General features: G+C 34.5%; 2 protein-coding genes across 3 annotated transcripts; one reads left to right on the top strand and one right to left on the bottom strand.

Moving 5' to 3' along the window:
* The first annotated feature begins 4,466 nt into the window (after nucleotides 1-4,466).
* Nucleotides 4,467-12,023, top strand: LOC104893418 (uncharacterized). 2 transcript variants are annotated; one of them, XM_010679525.4, is made up of 10 exons: nucleotides 4,467-4,600; nucleotides 5,281-5,539; nucleotides 5,650-5,854; nucleotides 6,210-6,300; nucleotides 6,422-6,567; nucleotides 8,503-8,746; nucleotides 8,864-8,968; nucleotides 9,124-9,306; nucleotides 10,150-10,354; nucleotides 11,390-12,023. In XM_010679525.4, exons 2-10 carry the CDS (start codon nucleotides 5,317-5,319, stop codon nucleotides 11,875-11,877), a joined length of 1,890 nt encoding a protein of 629 aa, XP_010677827.1. In that variant the 5' UTR covers nucleotides 4,467-4,600; nucleotides 5,281-5,316; the 3' UTR covers nucleotides 11,878-12,023. The 2 variants fall into 2 exon arrangements, with proteins under 2 accessions (XP_010677827.1, XP_010677828.1); XM_010679526.4 differs by having other exon boundaries at nucleotides 4,491-4,600; nucleotides 5,286-5,539.
* Nucleotides 12,024-13,013: 990 nt separating this feature from the next.
* LOC104893419 (uncharacterized) lies at nucleotides 13,014-17,362 on the bottom strand. Its single transcript, XM_010679527.3, has 2 exons — nucleotides 17,205-17,362; nucleotides 13,014-15,122 (listed from the first exon to the last, which is right to left on the bottom strand). The coding sequence occupies exons 1-2, from the start codon at nucleotides 17,226-17,228 to the stop codon at nucleotides 13,173-13,175; spliced, it is 1,974 nt and encodes a 657-aa protein (XP_010677829.1). The 5' UTR covers nucleotides 17,229-17,362; the 3' UTR covers nucleotides 13,014-13,172.
* Between the last annotated feature and the right edge of the window lie 968 nt (nucleotides 17,363-18,330).

Below are 18,330 nucleotides of genomic sequence, written 5' to 3'. Positions count from 1 at the left end.
TGATGCAATTTTCCATCTGAACTTTAGTATTTCCCAATACTTAAACTCGATGTCCTGATCTTTCTTAAATTTATAATTCACAACCATACGTTCCCATGTAATTGTACTGAAAGCTCATATTAGTCTTAACACCAAACGCTTAGTATTGTTATTATATAACTTTAATTACCATGCTCTCTATTATCTAGATTTATATTTTTTTCCAACTTCCATTTATATAATCTTACTCATCCAATAGAAGAAATTATGCTCCAAACTCTTTTACTTGACCCCTTTGCGGATATGATATTTTATTACATAAGTATTGTAAATTATATCTTTCTAATTGAACTCCTCTAAACCATCACCAAGACATGGATCCTTTATTTCACTGATACGACATTCATATCTCAAATCCTACACATCATTTGAACTCACAAACCTATCTAAACCACTCCATTAACTCATAAATTAATATTTGACCTTTGAAATTCACACACAAATTTACTATTCCCTAACTATCTAATCTACGTCCACCACATAACATCTTCATTATTCTTAGTTAGAACCTCCCAACAATTACTTCATCCTTCAAATATGACATCACAAATCTTCATTCTTATATAACTAAGCTCCATATTATTTCCGGAGATATATTCGAGTGATACCATTCAGCCTTGTTTATACGGCATAAGTAAATCTTGGGATATTTGACTACTTCTAAAATTATCCTCAAAGCGACAATTGTATTTCTTAAACAAAACTACCCATCTCACACCAAATTCATTCTAACTTAGATTCCAAACTCCATATAACATAATTCATCCACGATATTCTATAAAGATATAACTTGTTTTACTAGACTTACGTGTTTCCGAACTTAAATCCGAAAATAATGTTCATTAAATTGACCCAAATTTGAGAGACTTTTTCCTATGAGAACTTCTTCATAAAAATTTAAGTAGGAATAAAGATCCTCCTCGTCATTAATAGAACTAGAAAAACTTGATTTATAATTTCACGAGTCCATATTTGCTCATAATTTCAATTCATAATTTTCAAAGTTCATGAGCATATATAATCAAAATCTCAAACCATAATAAAGAGTCTTTCGTACTTTCAGAATTCCATATAAAACTTATATCACAATTGTTTTCACAATTGTCTTAAACCTGAAATTTTAACTCAACATCCTTGATCAATTTTTTTTTCTTTTTCTCTGAAACTTTCAGATATAACTATAGTTTAAATCGAAAGCGAGTTCATAAAGATATCGAGTCGACGTCCCGGCTTAGATCGTAAATCGGAGTACTTGTTGTAAAACCACTTATATAGTTAGATATACTAAAGATCCTTGCTTTAATTCACATAGCTACACTTTCATATAAAAGATCAACTTACTAAGCATAAGAAATTATTATAAATTCGATATGGAAACAAGTAGGTTTAATAATATCACACATCTATATTTTTGAAGGATTCAACTACCTCCAATCAGTTCTTCATAAAAATATCACTTAGTAAAACTCATCACATATATAGGTTTTGCTCATAGCGTAAAACCAGATATGTAGTAACAACTCTTGTAAACACACGAATAACACTTTGAATAATTCTGTATTTAAAAGGCTTATTAAGCTCAGCCCATGAAATCACATAAAACACGGATATAGATTCAAAGGTGGAAGGACATGTGTGTACCTTGAAACGATTCCCAATAATTTGACAACAATTATTAACTATTCTCACAACAATTTAGTTAAACAAATTGAATTACTCATACTTTCTAAACTCTTCCATTAACTAACCAACCACAACCCTTATATACAACCCATTCTACTAATCCAACTCACAACATCAATTCTATCTCAAATTAATATCATTCTGATTTCAGAGAGTATTATCTAACAACATAATTTATAAAAATCAGTTTTTATAAACTTACTTAAGATGATTAATTCATATTAGAAGCTTCAATCCATTAAGAAAGATAAAATATTCAATTTTTAAGTTTAACAACTCTTATCATAACTATATTTTCTAATCAATAACAAAATTGAGAACCAAATTTATTTCTAAAATCAGAATATAAAATCCAATTGCACCATACTTGAATTGGAATCAAAGGAGAGGAGGAATTAAGAAAAATTAGTATATACCTTCATATGAAAAGGAAGACCAAAACAATGGCAGCAACAAAGCAAACAAGTTAGCAATGACAACATTGGCAAACAAAGCTGACCACGGCAGCAGCGGCAACACAAAGTACAGCAGTAGTGCTGAACTTGTGTAAAGCCGTAACTCATAGCTCCAAAATCCGAATTGAGCGATTTTTGTGCCCAAATTCATTAGCTCGAAGTGATCTACAATTTTGATGCAGCAACAAAGAGCACAATTAGATTGCATGTTATAGATAATTGAGGCAACAGATTGTCGGAAAAAAAAAAAAACAGAGGAGAGAAATGAAGGTAGTAACACCAAACTTGCAAAGGTCGTAACTCATAGCTCCGAACTCCGAATCGAGTGATTTTTGGATCTAAGTTCAATAATGTTTCGAGATCTACAACTTTCATGCAATACATTTTGGCATATTACGACTCCAGAATGCAGAAATTGAACATGTATAATACGGGGGGATAAAATCATAGGAGAGAGAAAATTATTGTTTGGGGTTTTATTTTGATTTTGGGGTCTCTCCCAATTCTTAACCACTTGGGTAATTAAACTGAAATCTTGAAGAGAACAATTGATCTATGAAAAAAATACACTTTGGCACTTGATTGAGAAGTTATGAAGAAGAGAGAGTAATGCTCTAGCATCTAGAGTAGATGACATGAGTGAGGAGAGATAAATTGTAACTAAAAATGGGTTTCTCTTTATTTCAAAGCTTAAAATCCTTAACTCAATATCTCTATTATATAAAATCCAAACTAACTTATTTGTGCTTGAAACTTACTTTAAACGATAAATAATAATTCTTAAAGTAATTTCTTTACTAATATGAACATAGCTAACTTTGACTAAAACGTGTCTGAAAATATCAGCTATTATACTTATCAAATCTCATTTATAAAGTCGTTATTAAACCTGCTTAAAGTATAGGCTATTACAAGTTCTCTATCCTTATCCAACTCTCTTATTCGATCCTCATAATCCCTATCCCATATACAATGTCATAATGAACATAATAAGAAAGGTATTTTTTTTGGGTTATTAAACGCAACCAACTTTACTAAAGCAACCCAGAAAACCCTCACTATCATAAACTTTCTATAAAAAAACACTTCTCTCTCTTAAAATATTCTATCCTCCTCCTCCTTTCTACTTCATCCTACTTAAATGAAACAATAACAACCATTTGATCCAATTTATATGAAACACGAGGAACTACTTCATACCAGTTACATGAAATCGGACTAATTATTTTGTTCAATATACACGGAATAGTGATTGCTATTTCATTCAATTTATATGAAATTCTAACAAACCAAATAACAACCAAACCAATTTCCAGGCCCCTAAATGAAAGAGCCTCTTGACACCCTTCTTTGAGACAATGTGAGTTCATTAAGATTTTTCAGTTTAGAACTAATTATTCCCAAATTCTGAAAGGCAAGTACTGGAATTGAATTTGTGCGAATCTTCAAAAATACAAATGAATGAAGGAGACCCAATATTATGATGAACCACTATAGGCAAAAATAAAATGCACTGCTTCCCCTCTAACAACTTGAATTTAGACTTCAAATCAAACAAGTCAACGCAGACAACATAACATACAACACTTGTTCAATGATCATATTTTAATTTTTAAGCACTACCATTAAAAGTACATACATGTTCGCGAAGGAAAGGAAAAAAAATCTTAATTGAAGCATTTTCACATAAATAAAGCATTTTCGCAGATATAAATCACGGATTTGGGACCATTTATCACCAATTTCGCAACAAAAGAGAACCCAATTATGAAATTTCGCAATTTCCTTCAAAATCGTAACTCACATTGATTTCGACCACCCGCAAGCTTCATCCTTTCGAAAATGGAGAAAGATGGAGAAAGGAGGAAGATGAAGAGGGAGAAACCACGAAAATGGAGAAAGGAGGAAGATGAAAATGGAGAAATCACTCAATTTACTGTCTTGTTATGGAAAAATCACATTGAAAATGGAGACATTGTTAGAAATTATGGTGGTATAGCCCTAACAAAACCCCCAGAGAAATGGTAGAGGGAGAAAGTTGAGAGAAATGGGTAGATGGTGAAATGGTGAATGAAGTTGTAAGGGGTATTTCAGGTATTTTACTGGATTGATTTGTGTATAGTAAAGTGAGGTTGATAGTTTTGTTAATCTCCATCTGAATATAAAAGGCCTAATCTAAATCACATCACATGTAATGATGTAATTCCAAATTTAGTAATCCTTATTGGAATTGTCAACAATGAGATCAGATGAGCTGATAATAAAACTTTCTATATATACTCGTGCCACTCATGTATCCCATGCCATCCAACAGTATTCCAACTCACATCTCATTTAAATTTCTCCCTCTTCTTCTCTCTTTCTCTTATGTACAAAATCGAGTGCGACTAACAAGTAGATAAAACCAGAAAGTTCCCTCCTTTGTAAGTTTTTTGCTCCAACTTCTCTACCTTATCTAACAAGTCTTCTTTCATGTGCTGTTTCAAACTGTTCTTTAAGTTAAATCTCTTGCACTACTTAGTGACATATCATGGCAAATATAAGAAGTCATATTTCACAATGGACTATATTTGTGATTGTTTTCTATACTTTTCATTCTTTTAGATCAAGTTGTCCCTAATAGAGGATACAATTCTCTTCATTTTAGGATATATCTTGTAAATATTATCTTTCCTGTTAATCTACATCCTAAATTGAAGAGAATTGTATTCTCTATCAGGCATATTAATCTATAAATTACTTGTACTTGTGAATTTATAAGTAGTTATAAACAAGGGTCTGATCACAGAGGAGAATTTTTTTTACTGTATTATCTGTATATTGTAACATTTTGAATGTAGACTCAACAACTTCAATTCCTGGTCCCATTTCTTTAATGTTAATTTTTTTCTGTATAATTTGGTTGATTTATGCAGCCTTCTTTACATACAATGTGGGGTAAGATGATGCAGGTTGCTATATCTTGCTATTATTTGATTCTATATATGCTTTCATCTTGTGCTCAAATGAGATCTCAAAGTAAATAATCATACAGAAACCCATGTTCATGAACGTTTGAGCATCATTTCTGTAACTCATTTTTTTGTTTTTTACATTTTTCAAGTGAAGGGAGTAAGAAAGTAAGTATCTCACCAACAACATGGCCAAGTATTCCATCTATTGGGTGGCAATTTTGTTGTCATTATGTTACTGCACATCAATGGCAGATGCAGAATATCTGAAATACAAAGATCCTAAGCAGCCATTAGGTGCTAGAATCAGGGATCTTATGAGTCGTATGACCCTCGAGGAAAAGATTGGGCAGATGGTTCAAATTGAAAGGAGTGTTGCCTCTGGTGAAGTCATGAAGAATTACTTCATTGGTACAATACCATTTGACATTGCTAATCTCTTTTGTTTTCTTTAATTAATTGATTCTTAGTCAGTAGTTGGTTATGTGGAAATTTAATTTGGTGTTGTTGGTTGACTGAAGGGAGTGTACTAAGTGGAGGAGGAAGTGTTCCTGCTGAGAAGGCTTCTCCTGAGAGTTGGATCAATATGGTTAATGAGTTCCAAACTGGATCTCTCTCGACTCGTCTTGGCATTCCTATGATTTATGGGATTGATGCTGTTCATGGTCACAACAATGTCTACAAGGCCACCATTTTCCCTCACAATGTAGGCTTGGGAGCTACTAGGTAACTTTTATTTACGTTACTCTCTCAGTGCCCGTAATCTTCTTCACAATTTATGTTTGTAGTCTCGCTTTACATACCTTAGACCATTAGTATATAAAATTACGTACAATTAAAAATTATAGAGTAGATGATATTTATAGTATACAATTAAAACAAATCTAACAAAACAAATCTAGTAAGATCTCGCATGATTATGCTTTTTACTAAAACTTTAGTAAAAGAAACCCTATCAAAGTTGATGAGCATAATTTCGTGACAGAGGAATTATCACATATTGTGACGATCTAGCTATTTGAAACCCAAAGATTGGGTGATAGAAATCTTACAGTTTTGTGGTGATTTTTCTATGAATCAGGGACCCTGAACTTGTTAAAAGAATTGGTGCTGCAACTGCTTTAGAAGTTAGAGCTACTGGCATTCCATATGTTTTTGCACCTTGTATCGCGGTACGTTTGAAATAAAACTAGTTATAATAAGTGGGATTGGTAGATTTGATTTCGTAAAAATATTTCAGATCTTCAATCATAGTACAACTGCAACATTATATTATATGCTACTATGAAACAGGTTTGCAGAGATCCTAGATGGGGGAGGTGTTATGAGAGTTATAGTGAAGAGCCAAAAATTGTCCAAGAGATGACTCAAATAATATCAGGTTTACAGGGTGAAATCCCACACAACTCCAGAAAGGGTGTTCCCTTTGTTTCTGGACAGTAAGTGCTTCTGTCCAACTTTAATCTTTTCAAACTTTGCGTCCTTCAACTTGGTCATTTAACAATTAGGGCCTGTTCTCTTCGGCATAAAACAGCTGAACTGAACTGAACTGATCTGATCTGAATTGAACTGAACTGAACTGAATTGAACTGAATTGAATTGAACTGAACTGAAATGAATAGTGATATGTGAGAGTAAAAGTATTGTCAAGAGCTGAACTGAACTGGTCTGAATTGAACTGATCTGAACTGAACTGATCTGAACTGAACTGATCTGAACTGAACTGAACTGAATTGAACTGAACTGAACTGAAAATAAGCTGGGGAGAACAGACCCTTAATTCAACTGTCGGTTCTCTGACTATGATATTATCTTCAAATGTCATCTTCCTCAACTGCCTTGTCTTACTCACCCTTTTAAAACACACAAAAAAAAAAAATATATAAATGATGTCAGATAATGCGATCAACTAGCTGCTAATTGCCAAGTCTAGATAATTTTTAGCAAATATGAATCTAATAGCATTCTTTATCAAACATAACTTGATTACGGTGATGAAATCAACAAATGGTGATCTTTCTATTTAATGGAAGTGAAAAAGTAATAAGTCGTAATACATTTTAAAGTCCAAATACAAGACTTACAATATCACCAATACAATTTTCATCCTCTATATGTAGTATTTGCTTTCGTAGTCTCATGTTTCCTCCGTTTCTTTTTAAATGCAAGAAAAGAATATTATACGGAAGAGTATGAGTTATGACAGCAGATATTTATTCAGTAGATGTCAAGGATGCCTTGCATGTATTTCTGACTTTCTAAGAAGGTGGGCAGAAAATGGATGTAGGACACAATTAATTAGGGCCTGTTCTCCCCAGCTTATTTTCAGTTCAGTTCAGTTCAGTTCAGTTCAATTCAGTTCAGTTCAGTTCAATTCAGTTCAGTTCAGTTCAATTCAGTTCAGTTCAGATCAGTTCAGTTCAGACCAGTTCAGTTCAGTTCAGCTCTTGACAATACTTTTACTCTCACATAACACTATTCATTTCAGTTCAGTTCAGTTCAATTCAGTTCAGTTCAGTTCAGATCAGATCAGTTCAGTTCAGTTCAATTCAGTTCAGTTCAATTCAGATCAGTTCAGTTCAATTCAGTTCAGTTCAGTTCAGCTGTTTTTTGCCGAAGAGAACAGGCCCTTAGTGGTCAAGTGAAGCAAACATAAGGAACCAATTTTGGTGGCTTGACAGGGAAGTGATCTGGACCACCACTAATCTACACGGGAAAGAAAATAAGATAACTCAATAAAATTGATTTCAGATAAAATATCCCAACTTGCTTAAAATCTAAATATTAAAAAAAAAAAAAAAAAAAACTATTTGTCAAATATCTATTCACCTAACCTCAAATACCATATCGGATATTTGATACTTCGGCACTTAATTTTTTGTTGAAGTCCTGAATTTTCTTCATAAAATAGCAAAGTCCGAACGCATATCTGCGTCCGATACTGAGTACCCATGTCTGAGTATTATAGCATTAGCACAAGTCGACAACAACCGCGCTAATATAGACAACATAGTGTTTATCTTTGTACATTCACTGGGGACTGACGAATCACATCATTTGAATTAATTCCATTTCCAAAGATGTAAACGTTAGCAACATAAGTAACTTGATTACTCATACATATAAATAAAAGAAGAGCAGGAAAAAAAACATCGGTGACGATTGAGGTCAGGATAGATAACCCAGATTCCGGTCCATAAGCAGTGACAATTTTGCCCTATGAAGAGTCCGCTTTTGCTATGGTCCGGTGGGTTCCCTTAACCAAGTCACTTCCTATAGTAGCCGACTCATTCTTCAACAGGCACGCGGTCATACCTTCCACTGCTTGAGAGTGCGTTATGTTATTCTTGTCTTGATCATCTGTTTACTTTCAGGAACAAGGTTGCTGCTTGCGCTAAGCACTACGTTGGTGATGGTGGCACAACCACGGGAATTAACGAGAATAACACAGTTATAGACTTTCATGGGTTACTCAGCATTCATATGCCAGGCTATTATAACGCAATTATCAACGGCGTTTCTACAATCATGGTTTCCTACTCGAGCTGGAATGGTGTTAAGATGCATGCTAATCATAATCTTGTAACCGGTTTCCTTAAGAACACATTGAAATTCAGGGTACGTTTTTCAGCCAAATATATCAAACAGAAACTTTCTTCCAAATGACTGTTCATATAAGAGTGTGTTACATCTCTGTTACTTACATCATGATTCTTGAATATGAACAATTTGCAGGGATTTGTGATCTCCGACTGGGAAGGCCTTGACAGGATCACTTCACCACCACATACTAACTATTCAATGTCTGTACAAGCTGGAATTTATGCCGGCATTGACATGGTTAGTACTCATCAATTCTCGTCATTGAATTCCACATCGAGTAACATTGCTCATGTGGTCTTACTGCACTAGAAACGCAACTAGAGAAATACCTATTCTTCATTTAGTATTGGGATAAGCTGCTCTAATGCAAAAACTTTATGATAACAATGCAGGTCATGGTTCCTCACAATTATACAGAATTCATTGATGACCTAACCTTCCATGTGAAAGAAAAGCATATCCCAATGAGCAGAATTGATGATGCAGTAAAAAGAATTCTGAGGGTCAAGTTTCAGATGGGTTTATTTGAGCACCCATTGGCTGATACAAGTCTAGTCCACCAGCTTGGAAGTCAGGTTTGTACTTTTCATTTATTTTCTCAGACTCGTACTACCATGAAGCATCATAAATTTATTCTCTACCCCTATGTTACTTCGACTTGGGATTTCTGGTACTGCACTAGACACCATTGTCGTGCCGAAGTTAATGGTGCACAGCATCAATACCCATCACCAGACCTACGTTTCGGACAATGTTTGGTTCTAGATAATATATGGTAGTAAATGTAATGAATTTATATGTAGATATGTAACAAAAGTCTTGTGTCCATGCTCATGATATTCTTCAAAAATATTTATTACCACTCAATGCCACCTCTACAGTGGCAATGAAAAAAATATGAAGAAAGGGTGTTATTAATTTGGCAGAGAATAAAACAAACATTGCCACTGATATTGGCAAGAGACCTCCTTCAGTTAACTGCCTATGAATTCATTACTATTACGGCCACCACTGCCCATCAAAAGTACATTTATGCCTTTTTACACCCGAAGTGGAAGGGCAGTGGGCAAAGAAGACTAGATAGAAGTCAAGAGGAGCTTTACTGGCTTAGGAGAGTCCAATCAGCCTACATAATATAATTGATTAGTGTGCATCAATTGATCAATCTAATTGACATTATAGAAATGAGCTCTCATCAGCACCTAATATCCTTTTAGTTTCATGTTTTATTATTTGGATTTATTTTATTAAAAACTGTTTTCAGGAACTTAAAATGACATGTCCTCGTACAAATACAAATTTTGTACAAAATCATGTATTCTAATACTCGAGTCTTAGCGAGTCCTACATTGTATATATATCCATGTCCAATACTCGTTCCAAGAGTCTAAGTAACATAGCTCTTATTAAATAAACAGGAACATAGAGAAATAGCAAGGGAAGCAGTGAGGAAATCACTGGTGCTGTTGAAGAATGAAAAGGTGGGTGAAAAGCCAATGCTACCCCTTCCTAAGAAAGCAGCTAAGATACTTGTGGCCGGAAGTCATGCTGATAATCTGGGTTACCAATGTGGTGGATGGACTATTCAATGGCAAGGACTTGATGGAAACAACCTCACTCAAGGTATCACTATTTCTCAACAACACTCCACACTCAACAGTCAAATACATGTGTATATATTAATCTTTGCACTTATCTTTCTTTTAATTTATATGTGGATGCATTAACTTTCTGCACGTGCCTTGGACTTTTTACCTTTTTTCTAGCGGGATATTCTAAGCTTTTGACTTTTTTTAATTTGAAGTCATGTGAGACTGTGACGTGCAAGAGTAGAAGTGTCCACTGTTCACAAAATCAAGGATTTGGAAAAGATAATTCAACGATAGGGCCTGAGTGAAGTCATTTGCGCTCGATGAATTAAACTTTAGTTAAAGCTCTGAATTCTGATGAATATCTTTAGGTCATTATACTGTTCAGCACCCTGTCACTTTATAAGACCAAAAGATAGTTGTTAGTATGAAAATTTTTAGGTTTCGAAATATGACTACTAGGAAACTTAGCAGCTCATAATGATCTTTAGAATTAAAAATGTGAGTTCAGAATTATTTTGTATCACTAGATTTTCATGTTAATATTTATTACGACCACTTAATAATCATCTAGTTGAAAACTCGGTTATTTACTCTTTCACCTCCTAAACTGATATCGTAAAAGTGTCCAAATTTACAAAGGCACAACTCTCATGAATAATAGAACCAATTCTAATATGATATTCAAGTTTATTCTAATAACTACTCCTATATTCACAACATTTTTGTTTTGTTTTTTTTGGTATTTTAACTATAAATAATAGTCATATATATTAATATTGTAATTCTATAAAAATAAATCATAAATGTCGACTAATAATTTTGAAATGGAAGGAGTACGATATGATGGCATACCTCGATATAGATAGATATCCTGAAGGAACCTCTGCAAAGAGATAAAGAACCTTAAGGTGCCTGACTAGGAAGTTCTCCTACTATTCTGACAACTGCCTGTACAGAAACTAACAGTTGTGGTAGTCTTAATCCTTAATTATTAAGCTACGATTGTGTTTAAATAAGCTTTTTGGTGTGCATAGATGACTAACAACAGTGTTGCAAAATTTATCAGGGACAACAATCCTCACTGCCATAAAGAACACAGTCGATCCAAAGACAGAAGTAGTGTACCAACAGAACCCTGACACCAACTTTGTCAAGTCCAACAAGTTCTCCTATGCCATTGTCGTGGTGGGCGAACACCCCTATGCCGAGACATTTGGTGACAGCTTGAACTTAACGATAGCTGACCCAGGCTACAGCACGATAACAAATGTTTGTGGGGCAGTAAAGTGCGTTGTCGTTGTCGTTTCAGGAAGGCCTGTCGTAATCGAGCCATATGTTTCAAAGATGACCGCCCTTGTAGCTGCTTGGCTACCAGGAACAGAGGGTCAGGGTGTTGCTGATGCTCTGTTTGGTGATTATGGTTTCACAGGCAAGAGCACTAGGACTTGGTTTAAGACCGTTGATCAGCTTCCTATGAATGTAGGTGATCCACATTATGACCCACTTTTCCCATTCGGGTTCGGACTTACCACAGAGCCTAGCAAGATATACTAGAATCCTCAGGTAGCCTTTGGCCTTGGTTTGAAAACCTAGTCATTCTTCTATTTTTCCCATTTTTGTTGTGAACAATAAATATCATGATATAGCAAAAGGAAAGATCTGTATTGTGCCATGGATAGGTAACGTGATCTTTTCTTGAATTGGTAGTCCGCTTATTTTAAATGCTTAGGTAGTTAATATTTAGAAGAAATAAACACGAGCATCTCATTGTCAACAGAAAGGTGCATACTATATCATGCATCAGACATTCCTAAAAAACAGAGATATGTTTGAACACATATAAGCAAGCATTAAACAGAGAAATGACGAGAACTGACTTATTTTACTGGTATTATGAGAATCTGGCATCTCTAACGTTAAAAGTACAACAAGAGCTGCTCCATGCTACATTTCTGCAATCTTCGCTAAATTCAGCATGGGCCAAGGGATGAAGTATAATGGGAAGTGCAACAAGAGAAAACTAAAAAGAAAGTAGAAAACAAGAATAAGGATCCAGTGAACTATGTTGATACTGCATCGAGTTTGAACTTTGATGCAAAAATGAATCTCAAAAAACTATAAAGTCAATGATTAAATATGTGCTTCGTAAATCATACAGATGCATGCAAACCATGAAAACGCCATCCATTGTGAAAGTTGAAAGATATAAACAATAATCCTAAGCTAAGAAACACTTCATCTTGCTTTTGGATAAATGAGGCAGCAATGCACAACTAGTTTGCTATTTCAAGTTCTGAGATGCATCAAATAACACAAAATTTTGGCGGTATCACATCAATTGTTGCTATGCAATAACACTAGATTCTTTTATCACGTTTTACAGTTTCCATACTTAATATTTCAGAAGTACATACATGAAATACAATCCTGCATATTTCAATAGCACATGCGCACACGGTGCTGAATAAAGTCTTAAGAGTTTGTAGGGAGAGTAAAATATGGCATGTAATTAAAAACCATTAGGTGCTATGCACAACTCTGGAATAAATTCATGTAATGGTCAAATGTGATACTAAAGAATGGGCAAACAAAAGTTTGTTGAGATCTCAATGCCACATGATGCAGTCGCAGTGAAAAATTAGAGTCATAATGATCGGCTGGAAAATCAAAAGAGTAACTCACGATGATCATACAGCAAAATTATCAATATTCTATTCATATGAAACATCATTGAATATATATTTCATAAAAAGTAAACACACACAATACACATAACACGGAGTATAGAATACAAGTGTCTCACCAACCATCTTCATCGCTTTCGTCACAAGCAATAGCTGAACAAAATCCTACATCGCTTGACTTTCGCCTTCAGTTGTAGCTAAATTTTTACACTTCTCAGGAGGGTCAATATGGCCATGCTCTTCCTTCTCAACACTTACATCCTTAGCTACAAGTACAACAACATTTTCGCGTTGTAAAGTTTGATCATTGCTCTTTGTCGCCACCTCCTTCATCTGCCCTGTTTGAACTGTTTGAATTGTGGAAGCTGTAGCACCCTGAACTTCTTTGACCTTTTCGATCAACTCATGGTTCTTATCCTCGGCCTCTTTAACGAGAGACAAGAGGTTAGCCTTTTTTATAAGAAGGGCTTCTATCTTTCCCTCAACCTTCCCCAGCTTCTTCTTTAGCTTCACAAGATCTTTGACTTCTTCCTCGTCCTTTTTACTCTTTGCCCTCTCTATCTTTTTCTTTTCCTTCTTTTGGTCCTGTTCATCAATATCCTTTGATTCTTTATCACTGTTTTTCTCCCTTGTGGTAGTTTCATCCTTGCATTTCTTAGGATCCTTTGGTTTTTTCTTGTCTTTCTTCTTTTGCTTCTCCGCCTCCTTGGTCTCTTCTGCTGATTCATCTTCCACATGAGATTCACCATCAAGCTTCTTATCTTTCTTCAGTTTCTCTTTTTTTGCTTCACCTTCCGATTCTTCCTCCAAATTATCCCCATCCTTGTGCTTCTTCGCCTTCTTTTCTTCCTTTTTCTCTTCTATGCATTCTCCACCTTTCTCATAATCAACCTTTTTCATCTTCGTCTTATCTTTATTGTTTTCTTTCTCTGATGACCCTACACTATCCTCGTGTTCCTTATCTCTGTCTTTGCTTTTGTGCTTCTTATCTTTCTTTTCCTTCTTTTCTTCCTTCTCTTCCTCTTCTGACCCTTCTTTACAGTCTTCCTTCAGCTTCTTCTCCTTCACTTTTTTCTCTTCACCATCGTCCGTCTTTTCCTTCTTCCCACTCTTTTTGTCTTTTGCTTCCTCTTCAACCTCATGCTTATGAGATTTCTTCTTTTTTTTCTTGTCGTTCTCCTTCTCTAATTCTTCTTCTGATTCTTCTGCTTTCTCAACCTTGACTTCCTTCTTCTTAGCTTTCTTAGATCCCTTCTCCTCCAGCTCCTCTAACTTTCCCAGAACCTCATCCTTGTTTTTCTTCTGTTCATCTTCACTTTTAGGCTTCTTTTCCTTTTGTTTCTTCTTCATTTCCTTCTCCTTTTCATATACTTCTTTCTTTTGACCATCCTCCCCGTTCTTTTTCTTCTCCTTCTTTTTATCTTCATCTTCATTTTTCTTTTTCTTCTTCTCTTCCTTTTCGTCTTTTGCATTCACTCTTCCATCTTTGCACTCGGCCTCTAGTGAACCTGCATCCTCTTGCTCTTTGTCTTTCTTTTTCTTCTTCTTGTCTCCTTTCTTGTCTTTGTCCTTCTCTAATTCTTCCCCTGATTCTTCTGCTTTCTCGTCTCCACTCTTGGCTGTCTTCTGCTTCTTCTCAATTTTCTTCTCTACTTTGTTTTTCTTGTCCTCTTTTTTCTCCTGTTTTACATCTGCAGACCTGTCCTCAACCTCATCTTTACCTATATGCTTCTCTTCTTTCTTTTTTCGTTTTTTATTGGTATCATTTTCTATCTCTTGCTCTCGCTCTGATTCTTCTTTTATATTCTTTGGGCACTGAAGTTGCTCCTCAATTTTACTTTCTTCAGCTTCCTTAGCATCCTTCTCACTTCTCTTTTCTTTCTCTTCTAGTTCAGAATAACCATCATTTTTCTCCTTGTCTACATTTGTCGTCTCTTCATTTTCTTGTTCACCTTTGCTACTCTTCTCCTCTGTCTCTGCTTCCCGCACTTTGATTTGTACTGGAACATCAGTTTCTTTCAGTGTTTCTTTTTCTGAATCATGGGTAGCTTCTTTACATTGCAATTCTTCCTTTTCAACCATGACAAAATCAGATGTATCTCCCACCTTTATTTCCTGCAGAAAAATGTTCACCAAACATCAATCTCAAATAAGCAGGGTAACATGAAGATGAAATGCTATACATATTTAGATCATTATACAATATTTAGTGTAAATTTATCAAGGGGAAAGTAAAGAGAGGGAAAGAATTATTTGATTGAACTGAAATCAGATACAAAACAGCTAAAATATAATTCTCATTAGTAGTTATCAAGATAACCTTTCTTACTTTCAAAAGCAGTCAAATCGATGGTTACAGACATCCAAAACAAAGACTGTATACAGACTGAAAAGATCAGTCAAACTCTACACAAAAAATTGCAAACTGAACAATAAACACGAAACTAACAGTAAAACTCACTATAGTCTAGCCAAATCAAGAAAATTTTATGTAATATCAATTACATCACCATACTAAAACCGCATAGTCCAACTACCAGGGCTCAAACATAGAAACGTGTTACTTGTATGGGGCCATACATAAGCAAAACAGAATATACACAGCAATATAATCTTTTTTTTATAAAAAAAAGGCACCAAGAAAAAGTCATTACAAAAATTGTTACTATAAGAAAAGGGACTACTTCGAGCAGTATATTATCTGCCAAAATTTCAAGACCTTATATTAAATAATAGGCTAAATGTGTTTTATTATGATGTCTAGGTTGGAGGGGGAAATGATGGTGACTAATCAGCTGTGACAAAATCACACAATCAATTTGCGGGTGAAACGAAGACTAAATCATGAGGTTTGGATGTTTTTAGAATATATTACTTAAGCAGTAAGCTCCAATATAGGTTAGAGAATAAAAGATGGCCATAAAGAAGACCAAATTGCATTACACACGAAGTCTAATGTAGGCTTGCCCAAAATGAAAGACTATTGCAGATCTTTCTCATAAAGATGCAAAAAGCTTTGCTATATTGAAGGCAATAGGCCAATATCATTACCATCTCAAATGTTTCTATACATCAAAATTTCAACACTTAACCTTAGAAAAAAGTATTGGGTGCAAAACATCATCAGCATCTCACACTTAGGCTCCGTTTGATAGGGTGTAAAACGTTTTCCCGGAAAACTGTTTTCCTCTATTTTCAGTTTTACATTGTTTGGTTGGCAAAAGAGTGTAAAACCATTTTCCCTTAGAGTAAAATTACTCTCCTAATGATGGAAAACCATTTTCCTTTCAAAATGAAGGGAAAACTATTTTCCTTATCTCTCTTGTACACTCCTCTCACTACCTCCTTACTTTCCCTTTCATTTTCCTTTCATTTCATCATTTTTCTTACATCGAACCAAACAACGAAAAACTAATTTTGGAATTGTGTTTTCCATTGTAAATTGTTTTCCATGAAAATTATTTTACACTGAAAATGTTTTACGCCCTACCAAACGGAGCCTTAAGTCTGAAATCTTATCATGAAAGGCTGTAGAAATTTAAGGAAATCTTGGCATCTTTATCCAGATCATATTGTATTAAATCGTATCATGAAAAGGGATACATAATGTGGCCTCGACGAAGAGATTTATTCACGTAAGATATAATTATATAAACCGATCATTGCTCATATTATCAGATACATAATTCGAAAATCAAGCTTAGGTGATTAAAATTATACAAGTTGCAGCTGCTGCTTCAAATAAAAGAAACTGGTATTCGCATTTTCGCTTATTGCACATCATCAGACCTAATTTCGAAGAGTAAATCTATCTTACTACTCTATGGCTGAAAACCCCTGATCAATTTTCAGTTAAAATATGCTTGGAGCTACAATTGACTGATACAACAGATAGAATGAGCTAATTAACGAACAAAGATGATCAAAACATGAAACCCACAAAAATCAAAAACAAAAAGACACATAAAAAACCCAACTTAAGAAAATTAAATCAAAAACCCCAATACAGAATTCCTCTTAAAAGTTTAAACATGGATTCACCCAGATGAAAATTACTAGTAGGTAAAGTCAATATTGAAACCAAAAACAGCAATTACAAAAAATCACACCCACCTAACAAAATTATACAAGATCATCAAAATGAAAAGAAGCAAAACCGATAGTATACATGAAGAACTGAGTTAAAAAAAGTCAAACCTTTTGATTTTCCTCTTTGTTCATGGCTTTGGGTTGTTAAGACTTGTGATTTTTGGAGAGAGAAGATATGTTAAACTGAAAAGTAAGGGCTTATTTATAGATTTTGGGGGTGCAATTGCAATTTGCAAGTGCAACAGTAAAAGTGTTATTTTTAGTTGTTACCGACATAGACATTGGATATTTGGATCTCTGTTTGGTTGGCACGTCAATATGGGTGACGTGATAGAAACACTGGGGTTAATGTCGCGTTTCTGTGCTGGTTGAGTCATGAATGGTTTCTGTTCGCTACTTTTTCTCCTGGTGTAAAACGTAGCCGTAGGGAACAATTTTACGCGGTACAAGCATCCCCAACGGTGATAAAACGCTCTGAGAGCGAGTGAGCGGGCACTTTCGCTACTCACAATTATTTTTCATTTGTGAAAGTATTGGGTCAGACCGTCTGACCCAATGCATATTGTCAGACGGGATGAGCCCGGTACTATACAATTTTAGTTTGTTTATTTTTGTTTTCTTTACACAGTGAATTCACTCTTTTGTTGGAGATTTTTCTGGTATTTTTACTCTGAATTTGTTGGAAACAATTTTAAAACCCAAAAATATGCTCTCTTAAAATAAGAATCAAATAGATCCCCTCAATTTTGTGACGTGATTTTCGACTTCCCTCCACAAAACCAGCACCTCAATCTTCTGAAAATTCGCCGATCAAATCATCATAACCTAAGAAAAGGAATCATGATTTTGATGTGGTACAGTGAGATGTGGATCAAAGAAGCTAAGCGACATGTGTTTGATGAATAGGTTAGATGATTTTGATTAAGATGTGATGAAGATTACTGTTGCTAGAATGAAGAGTGGGGGAATTTACTTTTTTCTTTCGGTTAGTATTTTTTTTCTTTCAGTTAGTTGTTTTTTATCTTTCAGTTGGTTTTTTTAATTCTTCAGTTAGTTCTTTTTTCTTTCAGTTGGTTTTTTTATTCTTTCGGTTAGTTTTTTTTATTCTTTCAGTTAGTTCTTTTTTTCTTTCAGTTAGTCTTTTTTATTCTTTCAGTTAGTTCTTTTTTTCTTTCAGTTGGTTCTTTTGTTATTTCAGTTAGTTTTTGTTATTCTTTCAGTTAGTTCTTTTTTT

Source organism: Beta vulgaris, chromosome 5 (genome assembly GCF_026745355.1).
Source record: "Beta vulgaris subsp. vulgaris cultivar EL10 chromosome 5, EL10.2, whole genome shotgun sequence".
Taxonomy (NCBI): Eukaryota; Viridiplantae; Streptophyta; class Magnoliopsida; order Caryophyllales; family Amaranthaceae; genus Beta; species Beta vulgaris.
This window is presented reverse-complemented; position numbering and strand designations above follow the sequence as displayed.

Coding starts and splice junctions, on each gene's coding strand:
- LOC104893418 (XM_010679525.4), top strand. CDS start 5,317: ATGGCCAAGTATTCCATCTATTGGGTGGCAATTTTGTTGTCATTATGT. Junction 8,969..9,123: donor TTTATGCCGGCATTGACATG/GTTAGTACTCAT, acceptor ATAACAATGCAG/GTCATGGTTCCTCACAATTA. Junction 10,355..11,389: donor TGGAAACAACCTCACTCAAG/GTATCACTATTT, acceptor AAAATTTATCAG/GGACAACAATCCTCACTGCC.
- LOC104893419 (XM_010679527.3), bottom strand. CDS start 17,228: ATGAACAAAGAGGAAAATCAAAAG. Junction 15,123..17,204: donor ACAAAGAGGAAAATCAAAAG/GTTTGACTTTTT, acceptor ATTTTTCTGCAG/GAAATAAAGGTGGGAGATAC.